We start from the raw sequence: 14925 nt of genomic DNA, 5'->3' as shown, positions 1-14925 counted from the left end.
AGGCCCTCCCTAGGAGCCAAGAACGCCTCCTGCACCTGGACCCCTATCAGGATCAGGTTCAAGCCTTCCTTCCTCCCTTCCCCTCCCTAGCAAGGGAACCCACCAAAACCCCACTCCAAGCTCTCAAGTCACACAAGTATTTAAGCACTGACTATACTGGGCCTCAGAGTAGCAATACATGCTCCTAAATGGCCAAATAGCCTGTAACAATTTCAGGTTTACTTAAATGCTCAAGCCTGCTCCTTGGGAGAAGGCCCCGGAGTCTTCCTTGATGGGTCCCAGGAGACCCAAAGTCCACTCTCACAGGCCTTTAAAGTTTGGAACTGATCACCAGGAACAAAATAAATGTTGACGTGTTCGATTCTAACTCTACTCAGCCTTGCTCTATGGTAAGAGCTAAGACTTACCTCCAATTGGCTGGTTAAATTTGGAAAAACAAGCTACCAAGGTTTCATTTTACTTTCTGGTTTGCCTCACAGATGTACCTCTGCTGGCTTGACTTTTCTTCACAGCGTCACGGACCTTGCATTGGCATTTACTCCTCAAAAGCAAGACTTCTGTCCTTCTCTATGTCCTCAGCACTTGGAACAGGACTGGTAAAGGTGGGTGAAGTGCACGCAGCTTTGATTTGGCATTTTTATTAGACTTTTGAACAGTTAACAAGTGCACAGGCTTTTGAACTTGGCTGCCTAGGTTCAGAATCAGCTCTGCACCATCTGGGGCACCAGTTTTCAACTAAACCCAAATGTCTCATGTGGCCTTTAACTTTTATCAGAAGTAGAGGTGGAAAGGATGCTTAATAAACCAGATAGAATATCTGAGTGCTATACATAGTACCCAAGGCATTTGTCAGTTTAACCTGAGTTTGCTGGAAGACTTACATAAACACCGGGTCCATCTACTGGATTGGTGGTTTCCTCCCCAGCCTCAGACCCCATTGGTTCATTCATCCAGAATGAATTCCATTCGTCATTGCCAGGTCCAGAATCCATGCTCGCAGCTGCCTAAGGAGGCCTGACCACAGGGATCCTGCCCCTTTTCCTGAGCACTTCACTTGATCCTCTATCAGTGGCAAGCAGAAGCCTCCGACTTCCAACAAGCCTTTCACATCACTACGTACACAAAGCTATAGAAAGCTGATCACCTCACCAGCCATTTCACCAAATTTGTGGCTGGGAATCTTAAACCAAAGCATCAAGCATTTCCAGCAGGGGTGGGGCAGATCTGGGTCTGCTGTGCTCCACCTTCAGCGGTATTCCAGGAGAAACACTTAGGAAGTACAAGTCTGGCACCAGTTTAGGACTTTTAATTTGTCCCAAAATGCTGAAGCAAAATCATAAAACATTCTGCTTTCCTTTAGAACCCCCCAACGCAGAAAAACAAAAATTGTAGGAAAAAATGTGTTTTTTTTGTACACGGGAACAAACAATATAAATTCAAAACTTACAGATAAGGGTTAGCTCTAGCACTCATCTCTTTAAAAAGTTTATATGAATATCCAGTCAAAACCAACAGGGTTATCTCCCTTGAAATGTTATCTATACGGATTTCCAAGTAGACCACAGGACTGTATGCTGTCTTGGAATGTCCTTAGAAGGCTCTGTCATTGACCAGGTAACAGTAAAAACCCCAGAGTCCTTTCTTTCCAACGGAAAAGGGAAAGACCGGGATAGAACAAACTATTCAAACTTCGTCTTCTTTCCTTGTGGCTTGTGGTCTCCTCCTCCTCTGCCTCCTCGGAAGCCTCCTCGCCCTGCAGGAAGGCAAGACATCATTAAAGGACGAACAGTTGCAAAGCTGCCAGTAGGTCCCCCGCCCAAGTGATTAGCGATGCTGGAAGGAACCCTGGCCAGCACAGGTTCTGAGCTCATGTGCACATGTACACACAGAGGCAGCCCTCTCTGCTCCTTACCTCCAAAGCCTCCCCGGCCTCTGCCACCAAATCCACCTCGGCCTCCGCGGCCACCACCTCGGCCTCCAAAGCCACCTCTGCCTCCGCCACGACCTCCAAAGCCACCTTCACCCTTAGGCTTGGCCCAGTCCAAAGTAACTTTGTTTCCATCAATTTCACCGTCTTCCATGGCCTCCTTAGCGGCTTTGGCATCTTCCTCACTATTGAAGTCCACAAAACCAAACCTAAAACACCAAATGAAATTACGTTATAAAGCAGGCATAGGGACTAAGTGCCAAAGTTAACCACGTACTGGACAGCGATCCCACAGTAAGTAGCCTTGTTCAACTGAGAAAAGACCCAAATGACAAGGGTAGCTCTCTATAGAAAGTTGAAACTGGTTTTACTGAGCCTGAATCCTAGAATGTCTCACAGAACAGCAGAATATGCCTCTGTGAAGACAGAAGGCAAAATAATGCTAGATCTGTGAATTGTCTCTTCTTCTCGTGCGAATCCATAAACTGCCACTGACTGACAGAAAGGAGCTCAATGAGAAGACACAGTAGACGGGTGGTGCACCCCCTCAGTGGACGCTGTACACTTCCTGCATCTTACCCTTTGGAAGACCCAGTCTCCCGGTCGGTGACTATCCTTGCCCGAACAGAGCCGTCAAATGACTCCTTTAATGTCTCTTCTGTAGTCTCCTCAGACAGACCTTTGACAAACAAAGTTTTGGATGGCTCTGGGGAAAACAGAAAATGCACCATTTACAATCAAAATTCATAACAATATACTGTATTTGCATGTTAGCACATTACTGCCCAAAAATCCTTGTCTTAACAGAACCTAGCCTTTTACTTTAAATTGTCTGTGTTAGAAAAAGGTAATCTTAGCCAACTAATTCTTAATTAAAGCGAAGGGCTTAAGTCAACTGCCACCTCAAATCTACCATGATCACCAATGCAGTTGAACTCCTGTCTTGGATTTTTTTATGGAAAGCAGGAGAATCAACCCCAAAACAAGTAAGACAGCAGACCTAAAGCAGGCAGCTACAACAGGCAAATCTGCTGCTCAGAGTTGACGTGGCTGGATCAGAACTTGACTATCTAGAGGAATTTTCTTGGGATTTCATCAATTATTTCTCAGATAATCAATCATCACATCCAGTGTCATCTACTCAGCAGCAATAGTAAAAAACACATGTTCACCTCTAGATCTGATGTTAAAAGCTGAAGCACAACACTGGAGAGCGCTAAGACCCACCACATCCTGTTCACAGTAACTTACGGCTTCTTGCATTAGGTGATCCCCTAGGTCCTTGCAACTCCAGCCTGATTGCTCTGCCCTCAATTTCTCTTTTATTACAAGAATTTAAAGCTTCTTTAGCATCTTCAAATGACGCAAATTCTATAAATGCATACCTGTGAATGAACAGTTAATATTGAGAATAAGTCACCAATCAAATTTACATGGCTTCTCTGTAATCGTATCTGATGCCAACAAGCCTTTTTCCTCAGGTACATCCTTAAATGATGCTCTTTATTTTATACTGATCTGTGCAGCTAAAATGATTCAGCTTCTGCTAATAAACAGGAAAATATTTTACCTATGCAAGATACTCTTACTTACAGCCCGTAACTGACAACATTAAGATACTAATTATTGGGGCAGCCGGTTAACTCAGTTGGTTATAGCGCGACGCTCAGAACACCACAGTTGCCAGTTCGATCCCCACATAGGCCAGTGTGAGGTGCCCCCTCCACAACCAGACTGAAACAACTACTTGACTTGGAGCTGATGGGTCCTGGAAAAACACTTAAAATAAGTAAGTTAAATAAAGATACTAATTATTTTACCCTTTAGATTTGCCATTTTGGTTCTGGGGCACTTTGATAAAAGTTGCCTTCTCAAATACTTCCTGAAGAGTTTCTTCTGTTGCACTGTAGGAGAGGTTGCTTAAAACCAGAGTTTTTGATTCACCTACAAATAAAGAGATGCCAAATTAATACTGAACCAGCGGTTCCCAACTTCAGTCACACCTGTATTTTGTTCTTAAGTTCTATGCTTAAGAGAATAACAGGCCAATGTTGATGCAGGTGGAACCCCACTTGTTACTCAACCTGTAACACACTGTCATGTCCTGCTTCCTTCCATTTATGTTCAGATGTATAAGCTGACTACTGATCCATCTTCTCAGAACAATATTCTAATTTTAAAATGCCCAACATAAGTCATTTAAAATATAAAACACACAAAGGAAGCTAGATCTATGTTGTAACACAAAATAATTTCATATACCTCTCAGTCAAGACACTAAATTACTATTACAAATAGAAGTGTAACCATCTTAAACCACATCTACATCCAATTATCAGTCAACTTTATGTACGTTAAAAAATGCAAAGGTTTTCCCTCCATCAATTCTGGAACCCATTCTTACCACTCCAAGTGCTATTCTTTCCACCTCTGTAGTCTTGATTTTGACCTTTCTCTCCGGTATAGTACAGGGAAATGGATCGCCCATCTATCTCTGTTCCCTGCTTTTCTTCCAACGTTTTCTCTGCATCAGCTTCTGTCTTAAATTCAATATAAGCAATCCTGCAATGGGAGGCGGGGGAGAACCGAAGAACTCACTGGTATTTTTAAAGCCAGTAATTTTTTTTTTAAAACACAAACATTTTAATCTCAGCAACATGACCTTGCTTCAGTTGAATACAATAAAAATGTCCTGTTTCATACTAACGGAAATGTTTGAAGTTTCTGTCATTTCTACTTTTCAGTTAAAACTTTCCTCTCACAATAATAAGTTCGCCAAGTACTCCTAGAAAATTTATTCACGGTAACCCCACCTCACTGCAATAACTGCTGTTAACTTACAAAGCATTTATTGTAAGCTAGGCACATTTCATAGTACTTTATACCTATTAGCTCATTTCTTAAAATCAATCTGAATTAAACAATTATTCCCACTTACAGGTAGGAAATTGAGGCAGATTAATTTGCCCCCAAAACCACACACCTAAGAAAGTTGGATCAATGTTTCTTTTATAAAGTGAATTAATTTTTAATAAAACTCAACATTCCAGCAGACACAAAACATACCCTTTACTCTTTCCATCCTTGCTGACTAATCTGATCTCCATAGCATCTTCAAACACTTCTTTTAATTCATCCTGAGTAACTTTATAAGGCAGATTTTTAGCCAAAAGTGTTCTTGCATCTCGATCTAGTTTAAAAAAAAAACACAAAAATGAATTAGATGGGTTTAAAGACCCTTCTCTCCCAAAAGATAAAGACTGATCAACAGAAAAGTTGTTCAAGAAATAACTTGAGATCCTTCAGTATACAAGACACTGCTAGTATGGAGACACAGCAGTGGCAGGACAAGTTGCTGTCACAACTGACATCAAATTACATGCTGGATACTTAGAACTCAACCCAGAGTGGGTGCTCAGTTATTTTTTAATTAAGTCATGAACACATACTTGAAACATGAGAAAGTGTACCAAGAATACAAAAAAAGAGTTGGCCAGAGATCTGATCTAGTTCCAGAGAGCAAAGACCTCTCTACATCAATTTAGATATAAGCATACCTTGTTTTATTGTGCTTCCCTGATGTTGCAATTTTTTCCCTCAACTTCTAAAGCCTTTTTCTTTTTAGTTTTTGTTGTTCCAATTTCCCTTTCACGGTGAAACTATTGAGGTGACGGCCATACCCCACACCACCTCCCTCATGGCCAGATGTACTTTTTTACAAATTCAATCAAGACCCTCAACAAGCAAAAAGGCTACAACTCCTTTATTATAATACTTGCGTTATTACGGTGGTCTGGAACCGAACCTGTACTATCTCCAAGGTATGCCTGTATATCGAACCAATTTTTTTTTTAAATTGAGTCCATTCTTGCTTGTCTGACTTGGGAATTTATAACACCAGCAAGCAATGCCAGACAGCTGTAAACATTTGACATTTTAACTCATTTAATTCTCACAACACTGAGGAAACCAAAGGAAAATGGTTAAATAATCTAACCTGGCCGATTAGACTAGAAACATCCATTTAACAAGTTACCTTTCAGTATCACAATTACTTAAAGCCGTACATACATACCTTTTTTACTGTCTTTTCCCTTTGGTTTTTCTAGTTTAATTTCATTGCCAAAGACTTTTAAACCTGTGAGTTCCAAGGCTTTTTCCAGGTCTTCAGCAGATTCAAAATCCACATAGCCAAACTTCCTTTAAGGTGATAGGCAAAGAGGACAAAAGCACAGGTTTGAAAAAAAACAAAGACAAACAAAAGCCACATTAAGACATTCTAGGCAAGCAGCAACACTACAATGTGATGGTGAAAACATAGATTAAGAAAGTACGAACTCTATTAACAAAATAAAGTCAGGCTCTATAAGCTGGGGATATAGAGCCAAGTCTAAGTACCAAGACCTGCCAAATTCACCTTTGAGGATGTCTTTTTCAGCTACACTGCTCGTTAACGATTGACAGTAGTAGCTAACAATAAAACCTGTTCAAGCATCAAAACAGGACAATCTTGTCAGGTTAAAAGCGTTCACTATGATGGCTAGTTGAGTCCAATAGCTTCATGTATAACAATGAAAGCATCAAAGCTCATAGCTTATTAAAAATTATTTCGTGTTTTATCAAAAGGGGGCTATGGAAATTTCCCCCAAATTTGGGATCTTACAATTTGATAATCTAATGACTTAATTCATTAACGTCTAATCTTTGAAGACTTTTACATATTCATGCTCAAGGGTAGAGAACTACGGTTCTAAAAGGAGGAAAAAAGCATCAGCAGAGCCAGGAGTAATACGCAATGGCCTAACTCCCCCATACTTACCTAGACACACCAATTCTGACATCCACAACAGCAAGATCATTTTTAGCAAAAATGTCACTGATACCAGTTTTTAATTCAGGAGCAGATTTGTTGAAGTTCAGGTTTCCAACAAATAGATTGAAAGATGTGGTCGGTTCTGTGCCTGTAAGGAAAAAAACAAAATTCAAATTAATCTATTTGTAAAATATGGAACACACTTAATTCCCAGTACAAATTTCTACACATATACAAGCACATCAGTACATTGCAATGTAACATCAGGTTTCAGTATTAAGTCCCTTTGCTGTTCATCACTTGTGCTATTGGGCGCCACCCCCTACCCGTTACAATTCTGCATGTTACCTTCCACCTTCTGTTTCTTGGCTTCAGGAGCTGCTTTCTGTTTGGCCATTTCCTTCTTTCGTTTTCCAGGTGCTTCTTTGACAGGCTCTGGACAAGATTGCAAACAATCTGTGTCATCCACGAGTAGTCACACATATTCAAGTACCTCCTTTAAATAAAACTCATGTCAATATACTTCAGACTAACTTGATTACCTTCCTCCTCATCCTCGTCCTCCTCTTCATCGTCCTCCTCATCCTCGTCCTCATCCTCATCATCCTCATCATCCTCGTCATCCTCGTCATCCTCTTCGTCTTCATCATCTGCGGTGCTCTTGGCCTTCACAGAAACAGCTTTTGCAGGAGCTTTCTTGCCTTTGGCTGGTATAACCTCCATGGGTTCCTCTTCTGAGTCTGAAAGAGAAGCCACCTAGTCAAACTCAAGGGAATTATCCCCAAACCAACATCACTTCTAGGAAAATTTAAAGGAAAAAAATTTAAAGGAAAAAAAATACAATACTGCCAATGACAGTGTGCTTAGTTACAGCAAGAATTAACAGATTACTTGGAAGCAAAACCCTGTATTTTGAAAAATACTCACAGAATGTGCTGTTTTAGACATTTTCTCAGCAGCAGGCAACCATTCATGGGCACCACAACCAGCCCAGCGATTCTCTGGGAGGATTTTTATCTAACCCCCAGGTTGTCATGGAAGGAATACATTTGCATATTGCCCCCCAAACCTCACCCCTACTGGATCTTGTAAGCAAGAGCCCAAGAAGTACCCAGAGAACTCCTTACCATCTTCTTCCTCATCATCATCATCATCATCCTCGTCATCTTCCTCATCATCGTCTTCCTCCTCCTCCTCATCTGAGGCAGCAGCAGTAGCTGCTGCTTTCATCACTGCTGGCTCAAATTCATCCTCATCCTCATCTTCGTCCTCATCTTCATCCTCATCTTCCTCTTCACTGTCATCATCTTCCTCATCACTGTCTTCCTTCTTGGCATTCTTGCCATTCTTGGCTCCCTTGGCTGGGGTGGCTGCTCCTTTTTTGCCAGGGGTTGCTACCAATGCTTTGCCTGGTGTGGCTCCCTTCTTGCCAGGTGTCACCACTGCTTTGGCTGGTGTAACTGCTGCCTTTTTGGCAAGGGCTGGTGTAGCCACTGCCTTTTTGCTGGGGGTGACAACTGCTTTCTTGGCTGGTGTGGCAACTGCAACCTTTTTTGTTGGGGAAACCATCACCTTCTTTGCTGGAGTAGTGGTAGCCTTCTTGCCTTTTTTCTGAGGAATGACAACCTGAAGAATAAAACAAACATAAGATTCTAAACTCAAAAAGGGAGCCTTGGTCCCATAACTGAGTGTTAAATTCTGGCTTTGCCTCTGCTTCAAGACCACATGCATTAGATCTATGTTGGCGTATTAAACTGGAGGATCATGTCACATGTCCTTCTGTATACCTGTGAGGTCAATCCTCATTTTCAGGTAAATACCCAAGCATAAGAAACACTTAACACTTAAAATACCACTAACCCAGACCTGTGAATTTCTGTACCCCATACCTTATAATTGTTTCAGCTTTGAAGCAACATCCTAAAATGGACTCTAAGAAGTTCTGGTCAAGATGGCAGAGTAGGTAAACATGTTTGCCTCCTCCCATTACACGCTAAAATTACAACTAAATTACAAAATATCAACATGGAAAACCATCTGAACATTAGCTGAATAAAAGTCCTATTAACTAGAGGAAGCCACATCAAGACTGGTGTCTACATGTCAAAACTCAGCCAAGTGTACGCCTTATATATACGTACTTATTTATATTTTAATTATATCGCAATGAAACTATTAATAAACAATGCTGTCTAAAAATTTTTAAATGAACTCTGGAAATAGATTGCTGAAAATAGTAATAGAACCAACATTACATGTTGTTTCAAGGATTATGAATTGGTTTCTACAACTAAAAGCCTTCCACTTACAAAGCTCTACATGTTAAGTGTTATTAAACCATTGGGGATTCTTACTGTGGGTGGTGGTATAAAATTCACTGGAAGCTCATTTTTAGGACCAGAGGTAAAATGAGTACCAAATAGGCTGGATAGTCAATCCTTACAAAACCAATACAAATTTAAAAAATGAGCACTTAGCTTGATAAAAACATCATTCATCTACAGTTAAGTCACACGCAAAGCCACTTTTTGTTGACTGCTGGTTTTATCAGGTAATGGGTTAAAAAATAAAACCTTTACTAAATTCTAAACAAAAACCATGAGCAAATACAGCAGTTAATTGTCTTGATAGTAAGCAAACAGTCAGAAGTACCAAACAGGGTCAACGTTAACACAAAGGGAGGTGGCAAACCTCACCTCAGACCAAACTGTAACAGTGGCTGGTATTACAAACCTCATATGTGAAGAACAGAAACCTGCTTGGAGACTAGGAAAGGAACCTGGTAAGGCTAACTTCAGACCTCAATACAATGCTCAGTACTGCCACTTATAGGACAGGTAGTTGTCCAGGCTGTTTCCTCATATAGCATGTGGGGCTAACATGTTTAAACTGGAAAACAGTAATGATTTAATAATACATCATCACACTAAGCCCTGCAGAGAGTACATGAAAAGACTCCTAATCTTTTCTCTCATCCAAACTTACCCTCATGGTATCTTGACAAGTCAATGAAGAGCTTGTGAAAGCAACCATTACAAGTCATATACACGAGTGAACACAATCTTATTTTTGCCAGTATTTTCAGATATCCAATACAACCTGTTTTTTCTCTCCATTTTGTAGTTTAACATAATTCGGCATTAAACTGTATATAATTACCTCTTCTCCGCTGCTTTCATCTTCTTCATCTTCTGACATTTCCTCATCTTCACTATCTTCTTCTATCTCCTTTGGGGGAGGAGCCATTTTCTTGGGGTCACCTTGATTTTTACTGGCCTAAAATAGACATGGTAGCACATTACACCTCCCACATTTTAGGTAACTCATATTTTGCCATCATTTACAGTACAGTGCAGTTATCTCCCTTTCTCAGAACCCCCTTTTCATACTGTTAAATACCCCCGTTATCGTAAAAACTATTCTTGATGTCAACGTTAGCAATCTCCCACACATTTTTCCTGTCAGGTTCTACAAAAACCAATCTTTGGATAAAGAGGCAACTTCAAGGAAATGATCTCCCTCGTCCTGTTGCCTTTGTTAAGCACACCCGTTTTAAAAACTACGCCCAGAATGGAACTTTACATGAAGTACAATTTTTTTCACTCAGTAGCCTAAAATTGGACTATTTTAATGGCCAACAATCCACAGCCCTTCACCTAAGGAAAACTATCTTTAAAATGCCTTTGGTAGGGCTGGCCGGTTAGTTCAGTTGGTTAGAGCGTGGTGCTGGTAGCACCGGGGTTTCCGGTTCGATCCCCGCATGGGCCACTGTGAGCTGCGCCCTCCTTTAAAAATATGTATGTATTTTTTAAAAAACATTTGGTAAATTCTGTCACCTTATTCCACTACCCTCGTCTGAATTTAAATTAAGGCAACTTTCAAAAACACTTAACTACTTTTGGTCTTCTCACGAAGTGTTCCTTTCCCAGGGAAATAACCCCGCCCCTTCCAGACCCACCGGGTCCACGTGGGGGGACTCACAGGTCACCACGTGCGCGCAATCCGGCAAGGAAAGCACGCGGCAGGGCCACCTTCCAAAGCCCACCTCGGGTCCCCCCACCTAGCCGGAGCCGCGATCCAGCGGTCGCTGGGCCTCCAATTGAAGCAATCCCGCCACTCCCCGCCTTACGGCTGGGTCCCCTCCGGAGACGCCGAGACCCACTTGACGCGGCCCACGTGGCCAGCCGGGCGTCGGGGCACGTGCGTCAGGAGGCGGGGCCCCGCTCGCGCCCGTCGCAGGAGTTTGGCCTCATCCCCCCATCCTGAGGCCCAGCGCCCCCTCCCCACGCTCAATCCCTGAGTCTTTCCCTGCCTCATAAACCACCCGCAGCACCTGCCGAAGCTCTTCACCTCGCCACCAAGTAACCAAAAGCCGCGAGAGCTCCCCGCTAATCACGCGAGACTTCCCACAGCATGGCGCCCTCGAACGCGCCTGGGACGGCGCAGAGGCCCTCCTCCTCGCGGCGCCGCGCGCGCGCTCCTCGAAAAACAGGCCTCGACATCCGAGCTTGGGCGAGCAAAGCATCTTACCTTTGCAAGCTTTACCATGATGGCGGTTTATGACGGCGGAATGTGTGGCGGACGAGTGGCGCAAATGAGCCCAGAGGAACGCAACGACGTCTATGGCGGCCGCTGGTACTGAAGATCCGGAGCGCGTATACTTGGCTGCCAGCTAGAGCTCGAGACTGAGGCGAAAGACTGAGCCTGCCCAGTAATCGCCTCTGGAAAGGCGACGACGGCGACCTCGTGACTCCGTTTCAACCAACCAGAGTTCGCGCTCAATCCATGAGCCAACCGTGAGCCTCTGTCGAGAACGGCGCGGGGCGGAGCGTGGGCGGGAGTGGGCGGGCCGAGGCGGCCAGAAGAGAGGGAGGAGATTCGATTTCGGCGCCCTGGGGGCGGGACTCGCTTTGTGCAAGGCCGGTGCTGATTGGACGGTGGGCGCGCGGTTTCCGTAGTGCCCCTCCGTAGCCTGCGCTCGTGGCGCCTGCGCCGTGGGACGGACGTTTATTGGCACCGCGTGTGCGGGATCCCGCGGGCGCTGGTACCTGCGCAGTTCGGTTCCCTAATGCGTCCGGGGTCCTGAAGACTCAGGTGGAGTTTCTCTGCCGCCCTGTCCCGCCCTTCACACTCAGCCTCCCGGAGGCCGTGAAGAAAGGAGTTCGCCCCCGTTACCGGGCTGATGAGCCCCAGACCTGAAATTCAGGGACCACAGGTTCACAACGCCTTAGTCGGAGGTCCACCGCTTGCCCCACCCGCCAACGATCCACGGCCAGAAAAATCTCCCTATCTGCAGGTGATTCCCTACCGGGCCACGTGCCTGAGGTTGTCTCCTGAGAGGTGTTAATAAAGGCAATTGCGTATATTCGTGAGGTTTACTGTGGCCAGTGCATAAACATTACATTAATCTCAAGGGTTAGGTTATTTCTTCCAATGGGGAACAGGCTGGAAAGAACTTTCTGGCGGACACGGAGTGTTAGAACTGGGGTGGGGAGAGGAACTCGGTCAGGCCAACCACAGAGCCAGGTCTTTGACCACTCAAGTTCCCTCTGTGGGACTAAAAATGTCCGGCGGAGAAGTTCGTGTTAACCAGATGGTCCAGGAGTAGGTGAAGAGAGCCAAGGGAAAAGTTCCCTCAATGGTGGAGACACAGAAGATTCTTTGTTGAGCTTTTGCCGATTACTCAGATAGGTCACTGTGGGCAAACTAATTCGTGCCAAACTTAGAACATTTCCTTTAGAGCTTACCTGAGATACATCCTGGGCATCTGGTGCCTAATTGTTCCTACAAAACCAGGATACTTTCAGGTATGATGATATTTCCCCAACTGAACTGATAACTCAAAATCATCTCTGGAGATTCTAATTAAAGAGGTAGGTCTGCGTTGGGGCTCAGAATTTTGTATTTTAACAAAGGCCCATGGGGATTCTTATGAGCAATCAAGTTATTTTGCAATTCTTACTAGAATGCTCTTGGGAGTGAGTGTATAGGAGTTTCCCCCTGGGGCTCTCTGATCAAGGAGGAGGCTGGGACTGGTTCTGTGGTCTGCACCCTGCTTTCTGATCCGTGGAAAGCCCCTGAGGAGATTCACGATTTGAACTCTGGGGTGGGGCCTCAGGGAACACTTACTGGGTGACAGGACAGAAAGAACAGCACGAACCAAGGCATGGTGGAATAAGACCCCAGTGTTCCCAAGCAGTTTGGCACAGAGCACGCCGAATGCACTCATGGGAAGAGGCCAGAGAGATGCGCAATGGGCATGATCAAGAGATAGATGAGGACAGCCGGATGGCTCAGTTGGTTAGAGCGCGAGCTCTCAACCACAAGGTTGCCGGTTCAATTCCCACATAGGATGGTGGGCTGCGCCCCCTGCAACTACATTGAAAATGGCGACTGGACTTGGAGCTGAGCTGCGCCCTCCACAACTAGACTGAAGGACAACTTGACTTGGAGCTGATGGGTCCTGGAAAAAAACAACAGTTACCCAATTAAATATATATCTTTAAAAAAAAGAGAGAGACGGATGAATTTTAGAAATACTGGCATGGCTGGCTCCTTGTCATTCAGATCTCAGTTTACATCGCCTCTTAAGAAGCCTTCCCCAAGTCTCCAATGAAAAGTGCCACCCAGACTCCCTATCACGTCACTGTAATTGAGTCTTCTACAGGTACTTATCAACACCTGTAATGTTTCTTGGCTGTTCATTGTTTGATCCCTCCCCAGCCATGGCAACACAGACTTTGTTCCCTACTGTATTCCCGGAGTCTAAAGCATTGCCTGACACAAGTTAGTAGTGAACATTATTTGTCAGTGAATGATATATTTCTGTAAAAGAAGCAGTGGAGAGAGTCAGTACAGTTTAGTGTTCACGTGCCTTGATTCGGATCAGTCTGGGATAGAAAAATAATATTTACTACTTATGTAATGCCTACTAAGTTCCAAGCACTATTCCAGTTATTTATTAATTCATTTACTCTTCAAAATAACCTTTAAAAATAAACCACTGTTTTACAGAAACTCGGGCAGAGGGAGGTAAATTAATTTGTCCAGAGTCACAAAGCTAGTAAGTGAAGGAGCTAGGATTTAAACTGAGACCTTGTTCTTTCATTGCAGTTTCTTTATAAAATGAGGATGATAATAGTATCTGCCTCTAGGGTTGTTCTGAGTATTAAGTGAGATGCTGCATGTATTTTTTGAGGGCATATAATTAATCCTTAATTAATATTAGCCATTATTATTATTGACAGATTTGGTGACTTGGAGAGAGAAGGAGAAGGGATCATTTATTTCCATTATCTGTTGAGTGTACATATATAAGCGGAGTAACACAGGGGTTGTAGGGTTGGGTGGAAGCTAATGAGTTCAGTTTGGGATATACTGAATGCACGATGATACCTACTGCTTCAGGCAATTGGCAGAGGTGGTCGCATGGCTGCAGACACAGATGGTATGAGGAACCTGCCCAGAATAGCAGCCGAGTGAGGAGAGAAAGCTGGGCAGATCCAGGCCAATGGTGGGAGACATTTGGGGTGGGAGAAGGCCCAGAAGCAGAAGCACAGCTGGAAAATGGGAGTTTTGGAAGCCAAAGGAAGAGAGGGTTTCAAAAAAGAGAAGGAAGATTAGTGTCCGATGCCACAAATAGGTCAAATAGGTGAGGCCTAAAGCTGGTCTATGGGATTTGGTACTAAGAGATGTTGGAGATTTTGACAAGACTTGTTTCAGGGTGATGGAGTGCTGCAGCAGTCGGAGACTTGAACAGGTGGGAAGTGGTGGTGATAAGTGTAGGATGGCCTTGTACAAAGCACTCCTAGGAGAGGAAGTGGTCGCTGTATTGGTTGGCTGAGGTTACCTGCTGCCCCCAGAGCTCCTGGGCTGACAGCACTCTGCACTTTGGCAGAGGAGGGAGGGCTTGGGTGGGGGGAGAGGTAAGGCGACCACATCCCCTAGAGGCAGCACTCTAATTCTTTTCCCCGACTTTTCTCACTGGGGAATTTGACCAGCTTCTGCCACCAGCCCAGAGCCTCAGGAGTACTTGAGCAGCCACTGGCCACCTCTTCTGGTCACTGTCTGACACAGCCCATTGCCATGGCCTGGCCAGCCCCTACTACCTACAGTACCTGTTTGCACTAAGGTACCCACTCTGGGCATCCACGGGCACCCAGAGACACAGAGAGACCCTGTCGGC

General features: G+C 44.2%; 1 protein-coding gene and 3 non-coding genes across 4 annotated transcripts; all 4 read right to left on the bottom strand.

Moving 5' to 3' along the window:
* Positions 1–1290: 1290 nt before the first annotated feature.
* On the bottom strand, positions 1291–11464 carry NCL (nucleolin). Its single transcript, XM_033112353.1, has 14 exons — positions 11271–11464; positions 9900–10016; positions 7868–8366; positions 7283–7480; positions 7089–7175; positions 6747–6888; positions 6003–6127; positions 4994–5117; positions 4332–4489; positions 3748–3871; positions 3179–3312; positions 2507–2633; positions 1913–2136; positions 1291–1753 (listed from the first exon to the last, which is right to left on the bottom strand). The coding sequence occupies exons 1-14, from the start codon at positions 11286–11288 to the stop codon at positions 1680–1682; spliced, it is 2151 nt and encodes a 716-aa protein (XP_032968244.1). The 5' UTR covers positions 11289–11464; the 3' UTR covers positions 1291–1679.
* On the bottom strand, positions 2314–2450 carry LOC117026408 (small nucleolar RNA SNORA75). Its single transcript, XR_004423759.1, has one exon. It is a non-coding gene; the product is annotated as a small nucleolar RNA SNORA75 (small nucleolar RNA).
* On the bottom strand, positions 2978–3057 carry LOC117026412 (small nucleolar RNA SNORD20). The gene has a single exon (XR_004423763.1). It is a non-coding gene; the product is annotated as a small nucleolar RNA SNORD20 (small nucleolar RNA).
* LOC117026409 (small nucleolar RNA SNORD82) lies at positions 6978–7047 on the bottom strand. Its single transcript, XR_004423760.1, has one exon. It is a non-coding gene; the product is annotated as a small nucleolar RNA SNORD82 (small nucleolar RNA).
* Positions 11465–14925: the final 3461 nt, after the last annotated feature.

This window comes from Rhinolophus ferrumequinum, chromosome 8 (assembly GCF_004115265.2).
Source record: "Rhinolophus ferrumequinum isolate MPI-CBG mRhiFer1 chromosome 8, mRhiFer1_v1.p, whole genome shotgun sequence".
In the NCBI taxonomy this organism is placed as follows: Eukaryota; Metazoa; Chordata; class Mammalia; order Chiroptera; family Rhinolophidae; genus Rhinolophus; species Rhinolophus ferrumequinum.
The sequence above is the reverse complement of the archived record's forward strand: the minus strand, read 5'-3'. Positions and strand labels throughout refer to the sequence as shown.

Coding starts and splice junctions, on each gene's coding strand:
- NCL (XM_033112353.1), bottom strand. Junction 7,176..7,282: donor GGACGAGGATGAGGAGGAAG/GTAATCAAGTTA, acceptor AATCTTGTCCAG/AGCCTGTCAAAGAAGCACCT. Junction 6,128..6,746: donor GTCAGAATTGGTGTGTCTAG/GTAAGTATGGGG, acceptor ATCACCTTAAAG/GAAGTTTGGCTATGTGGATT.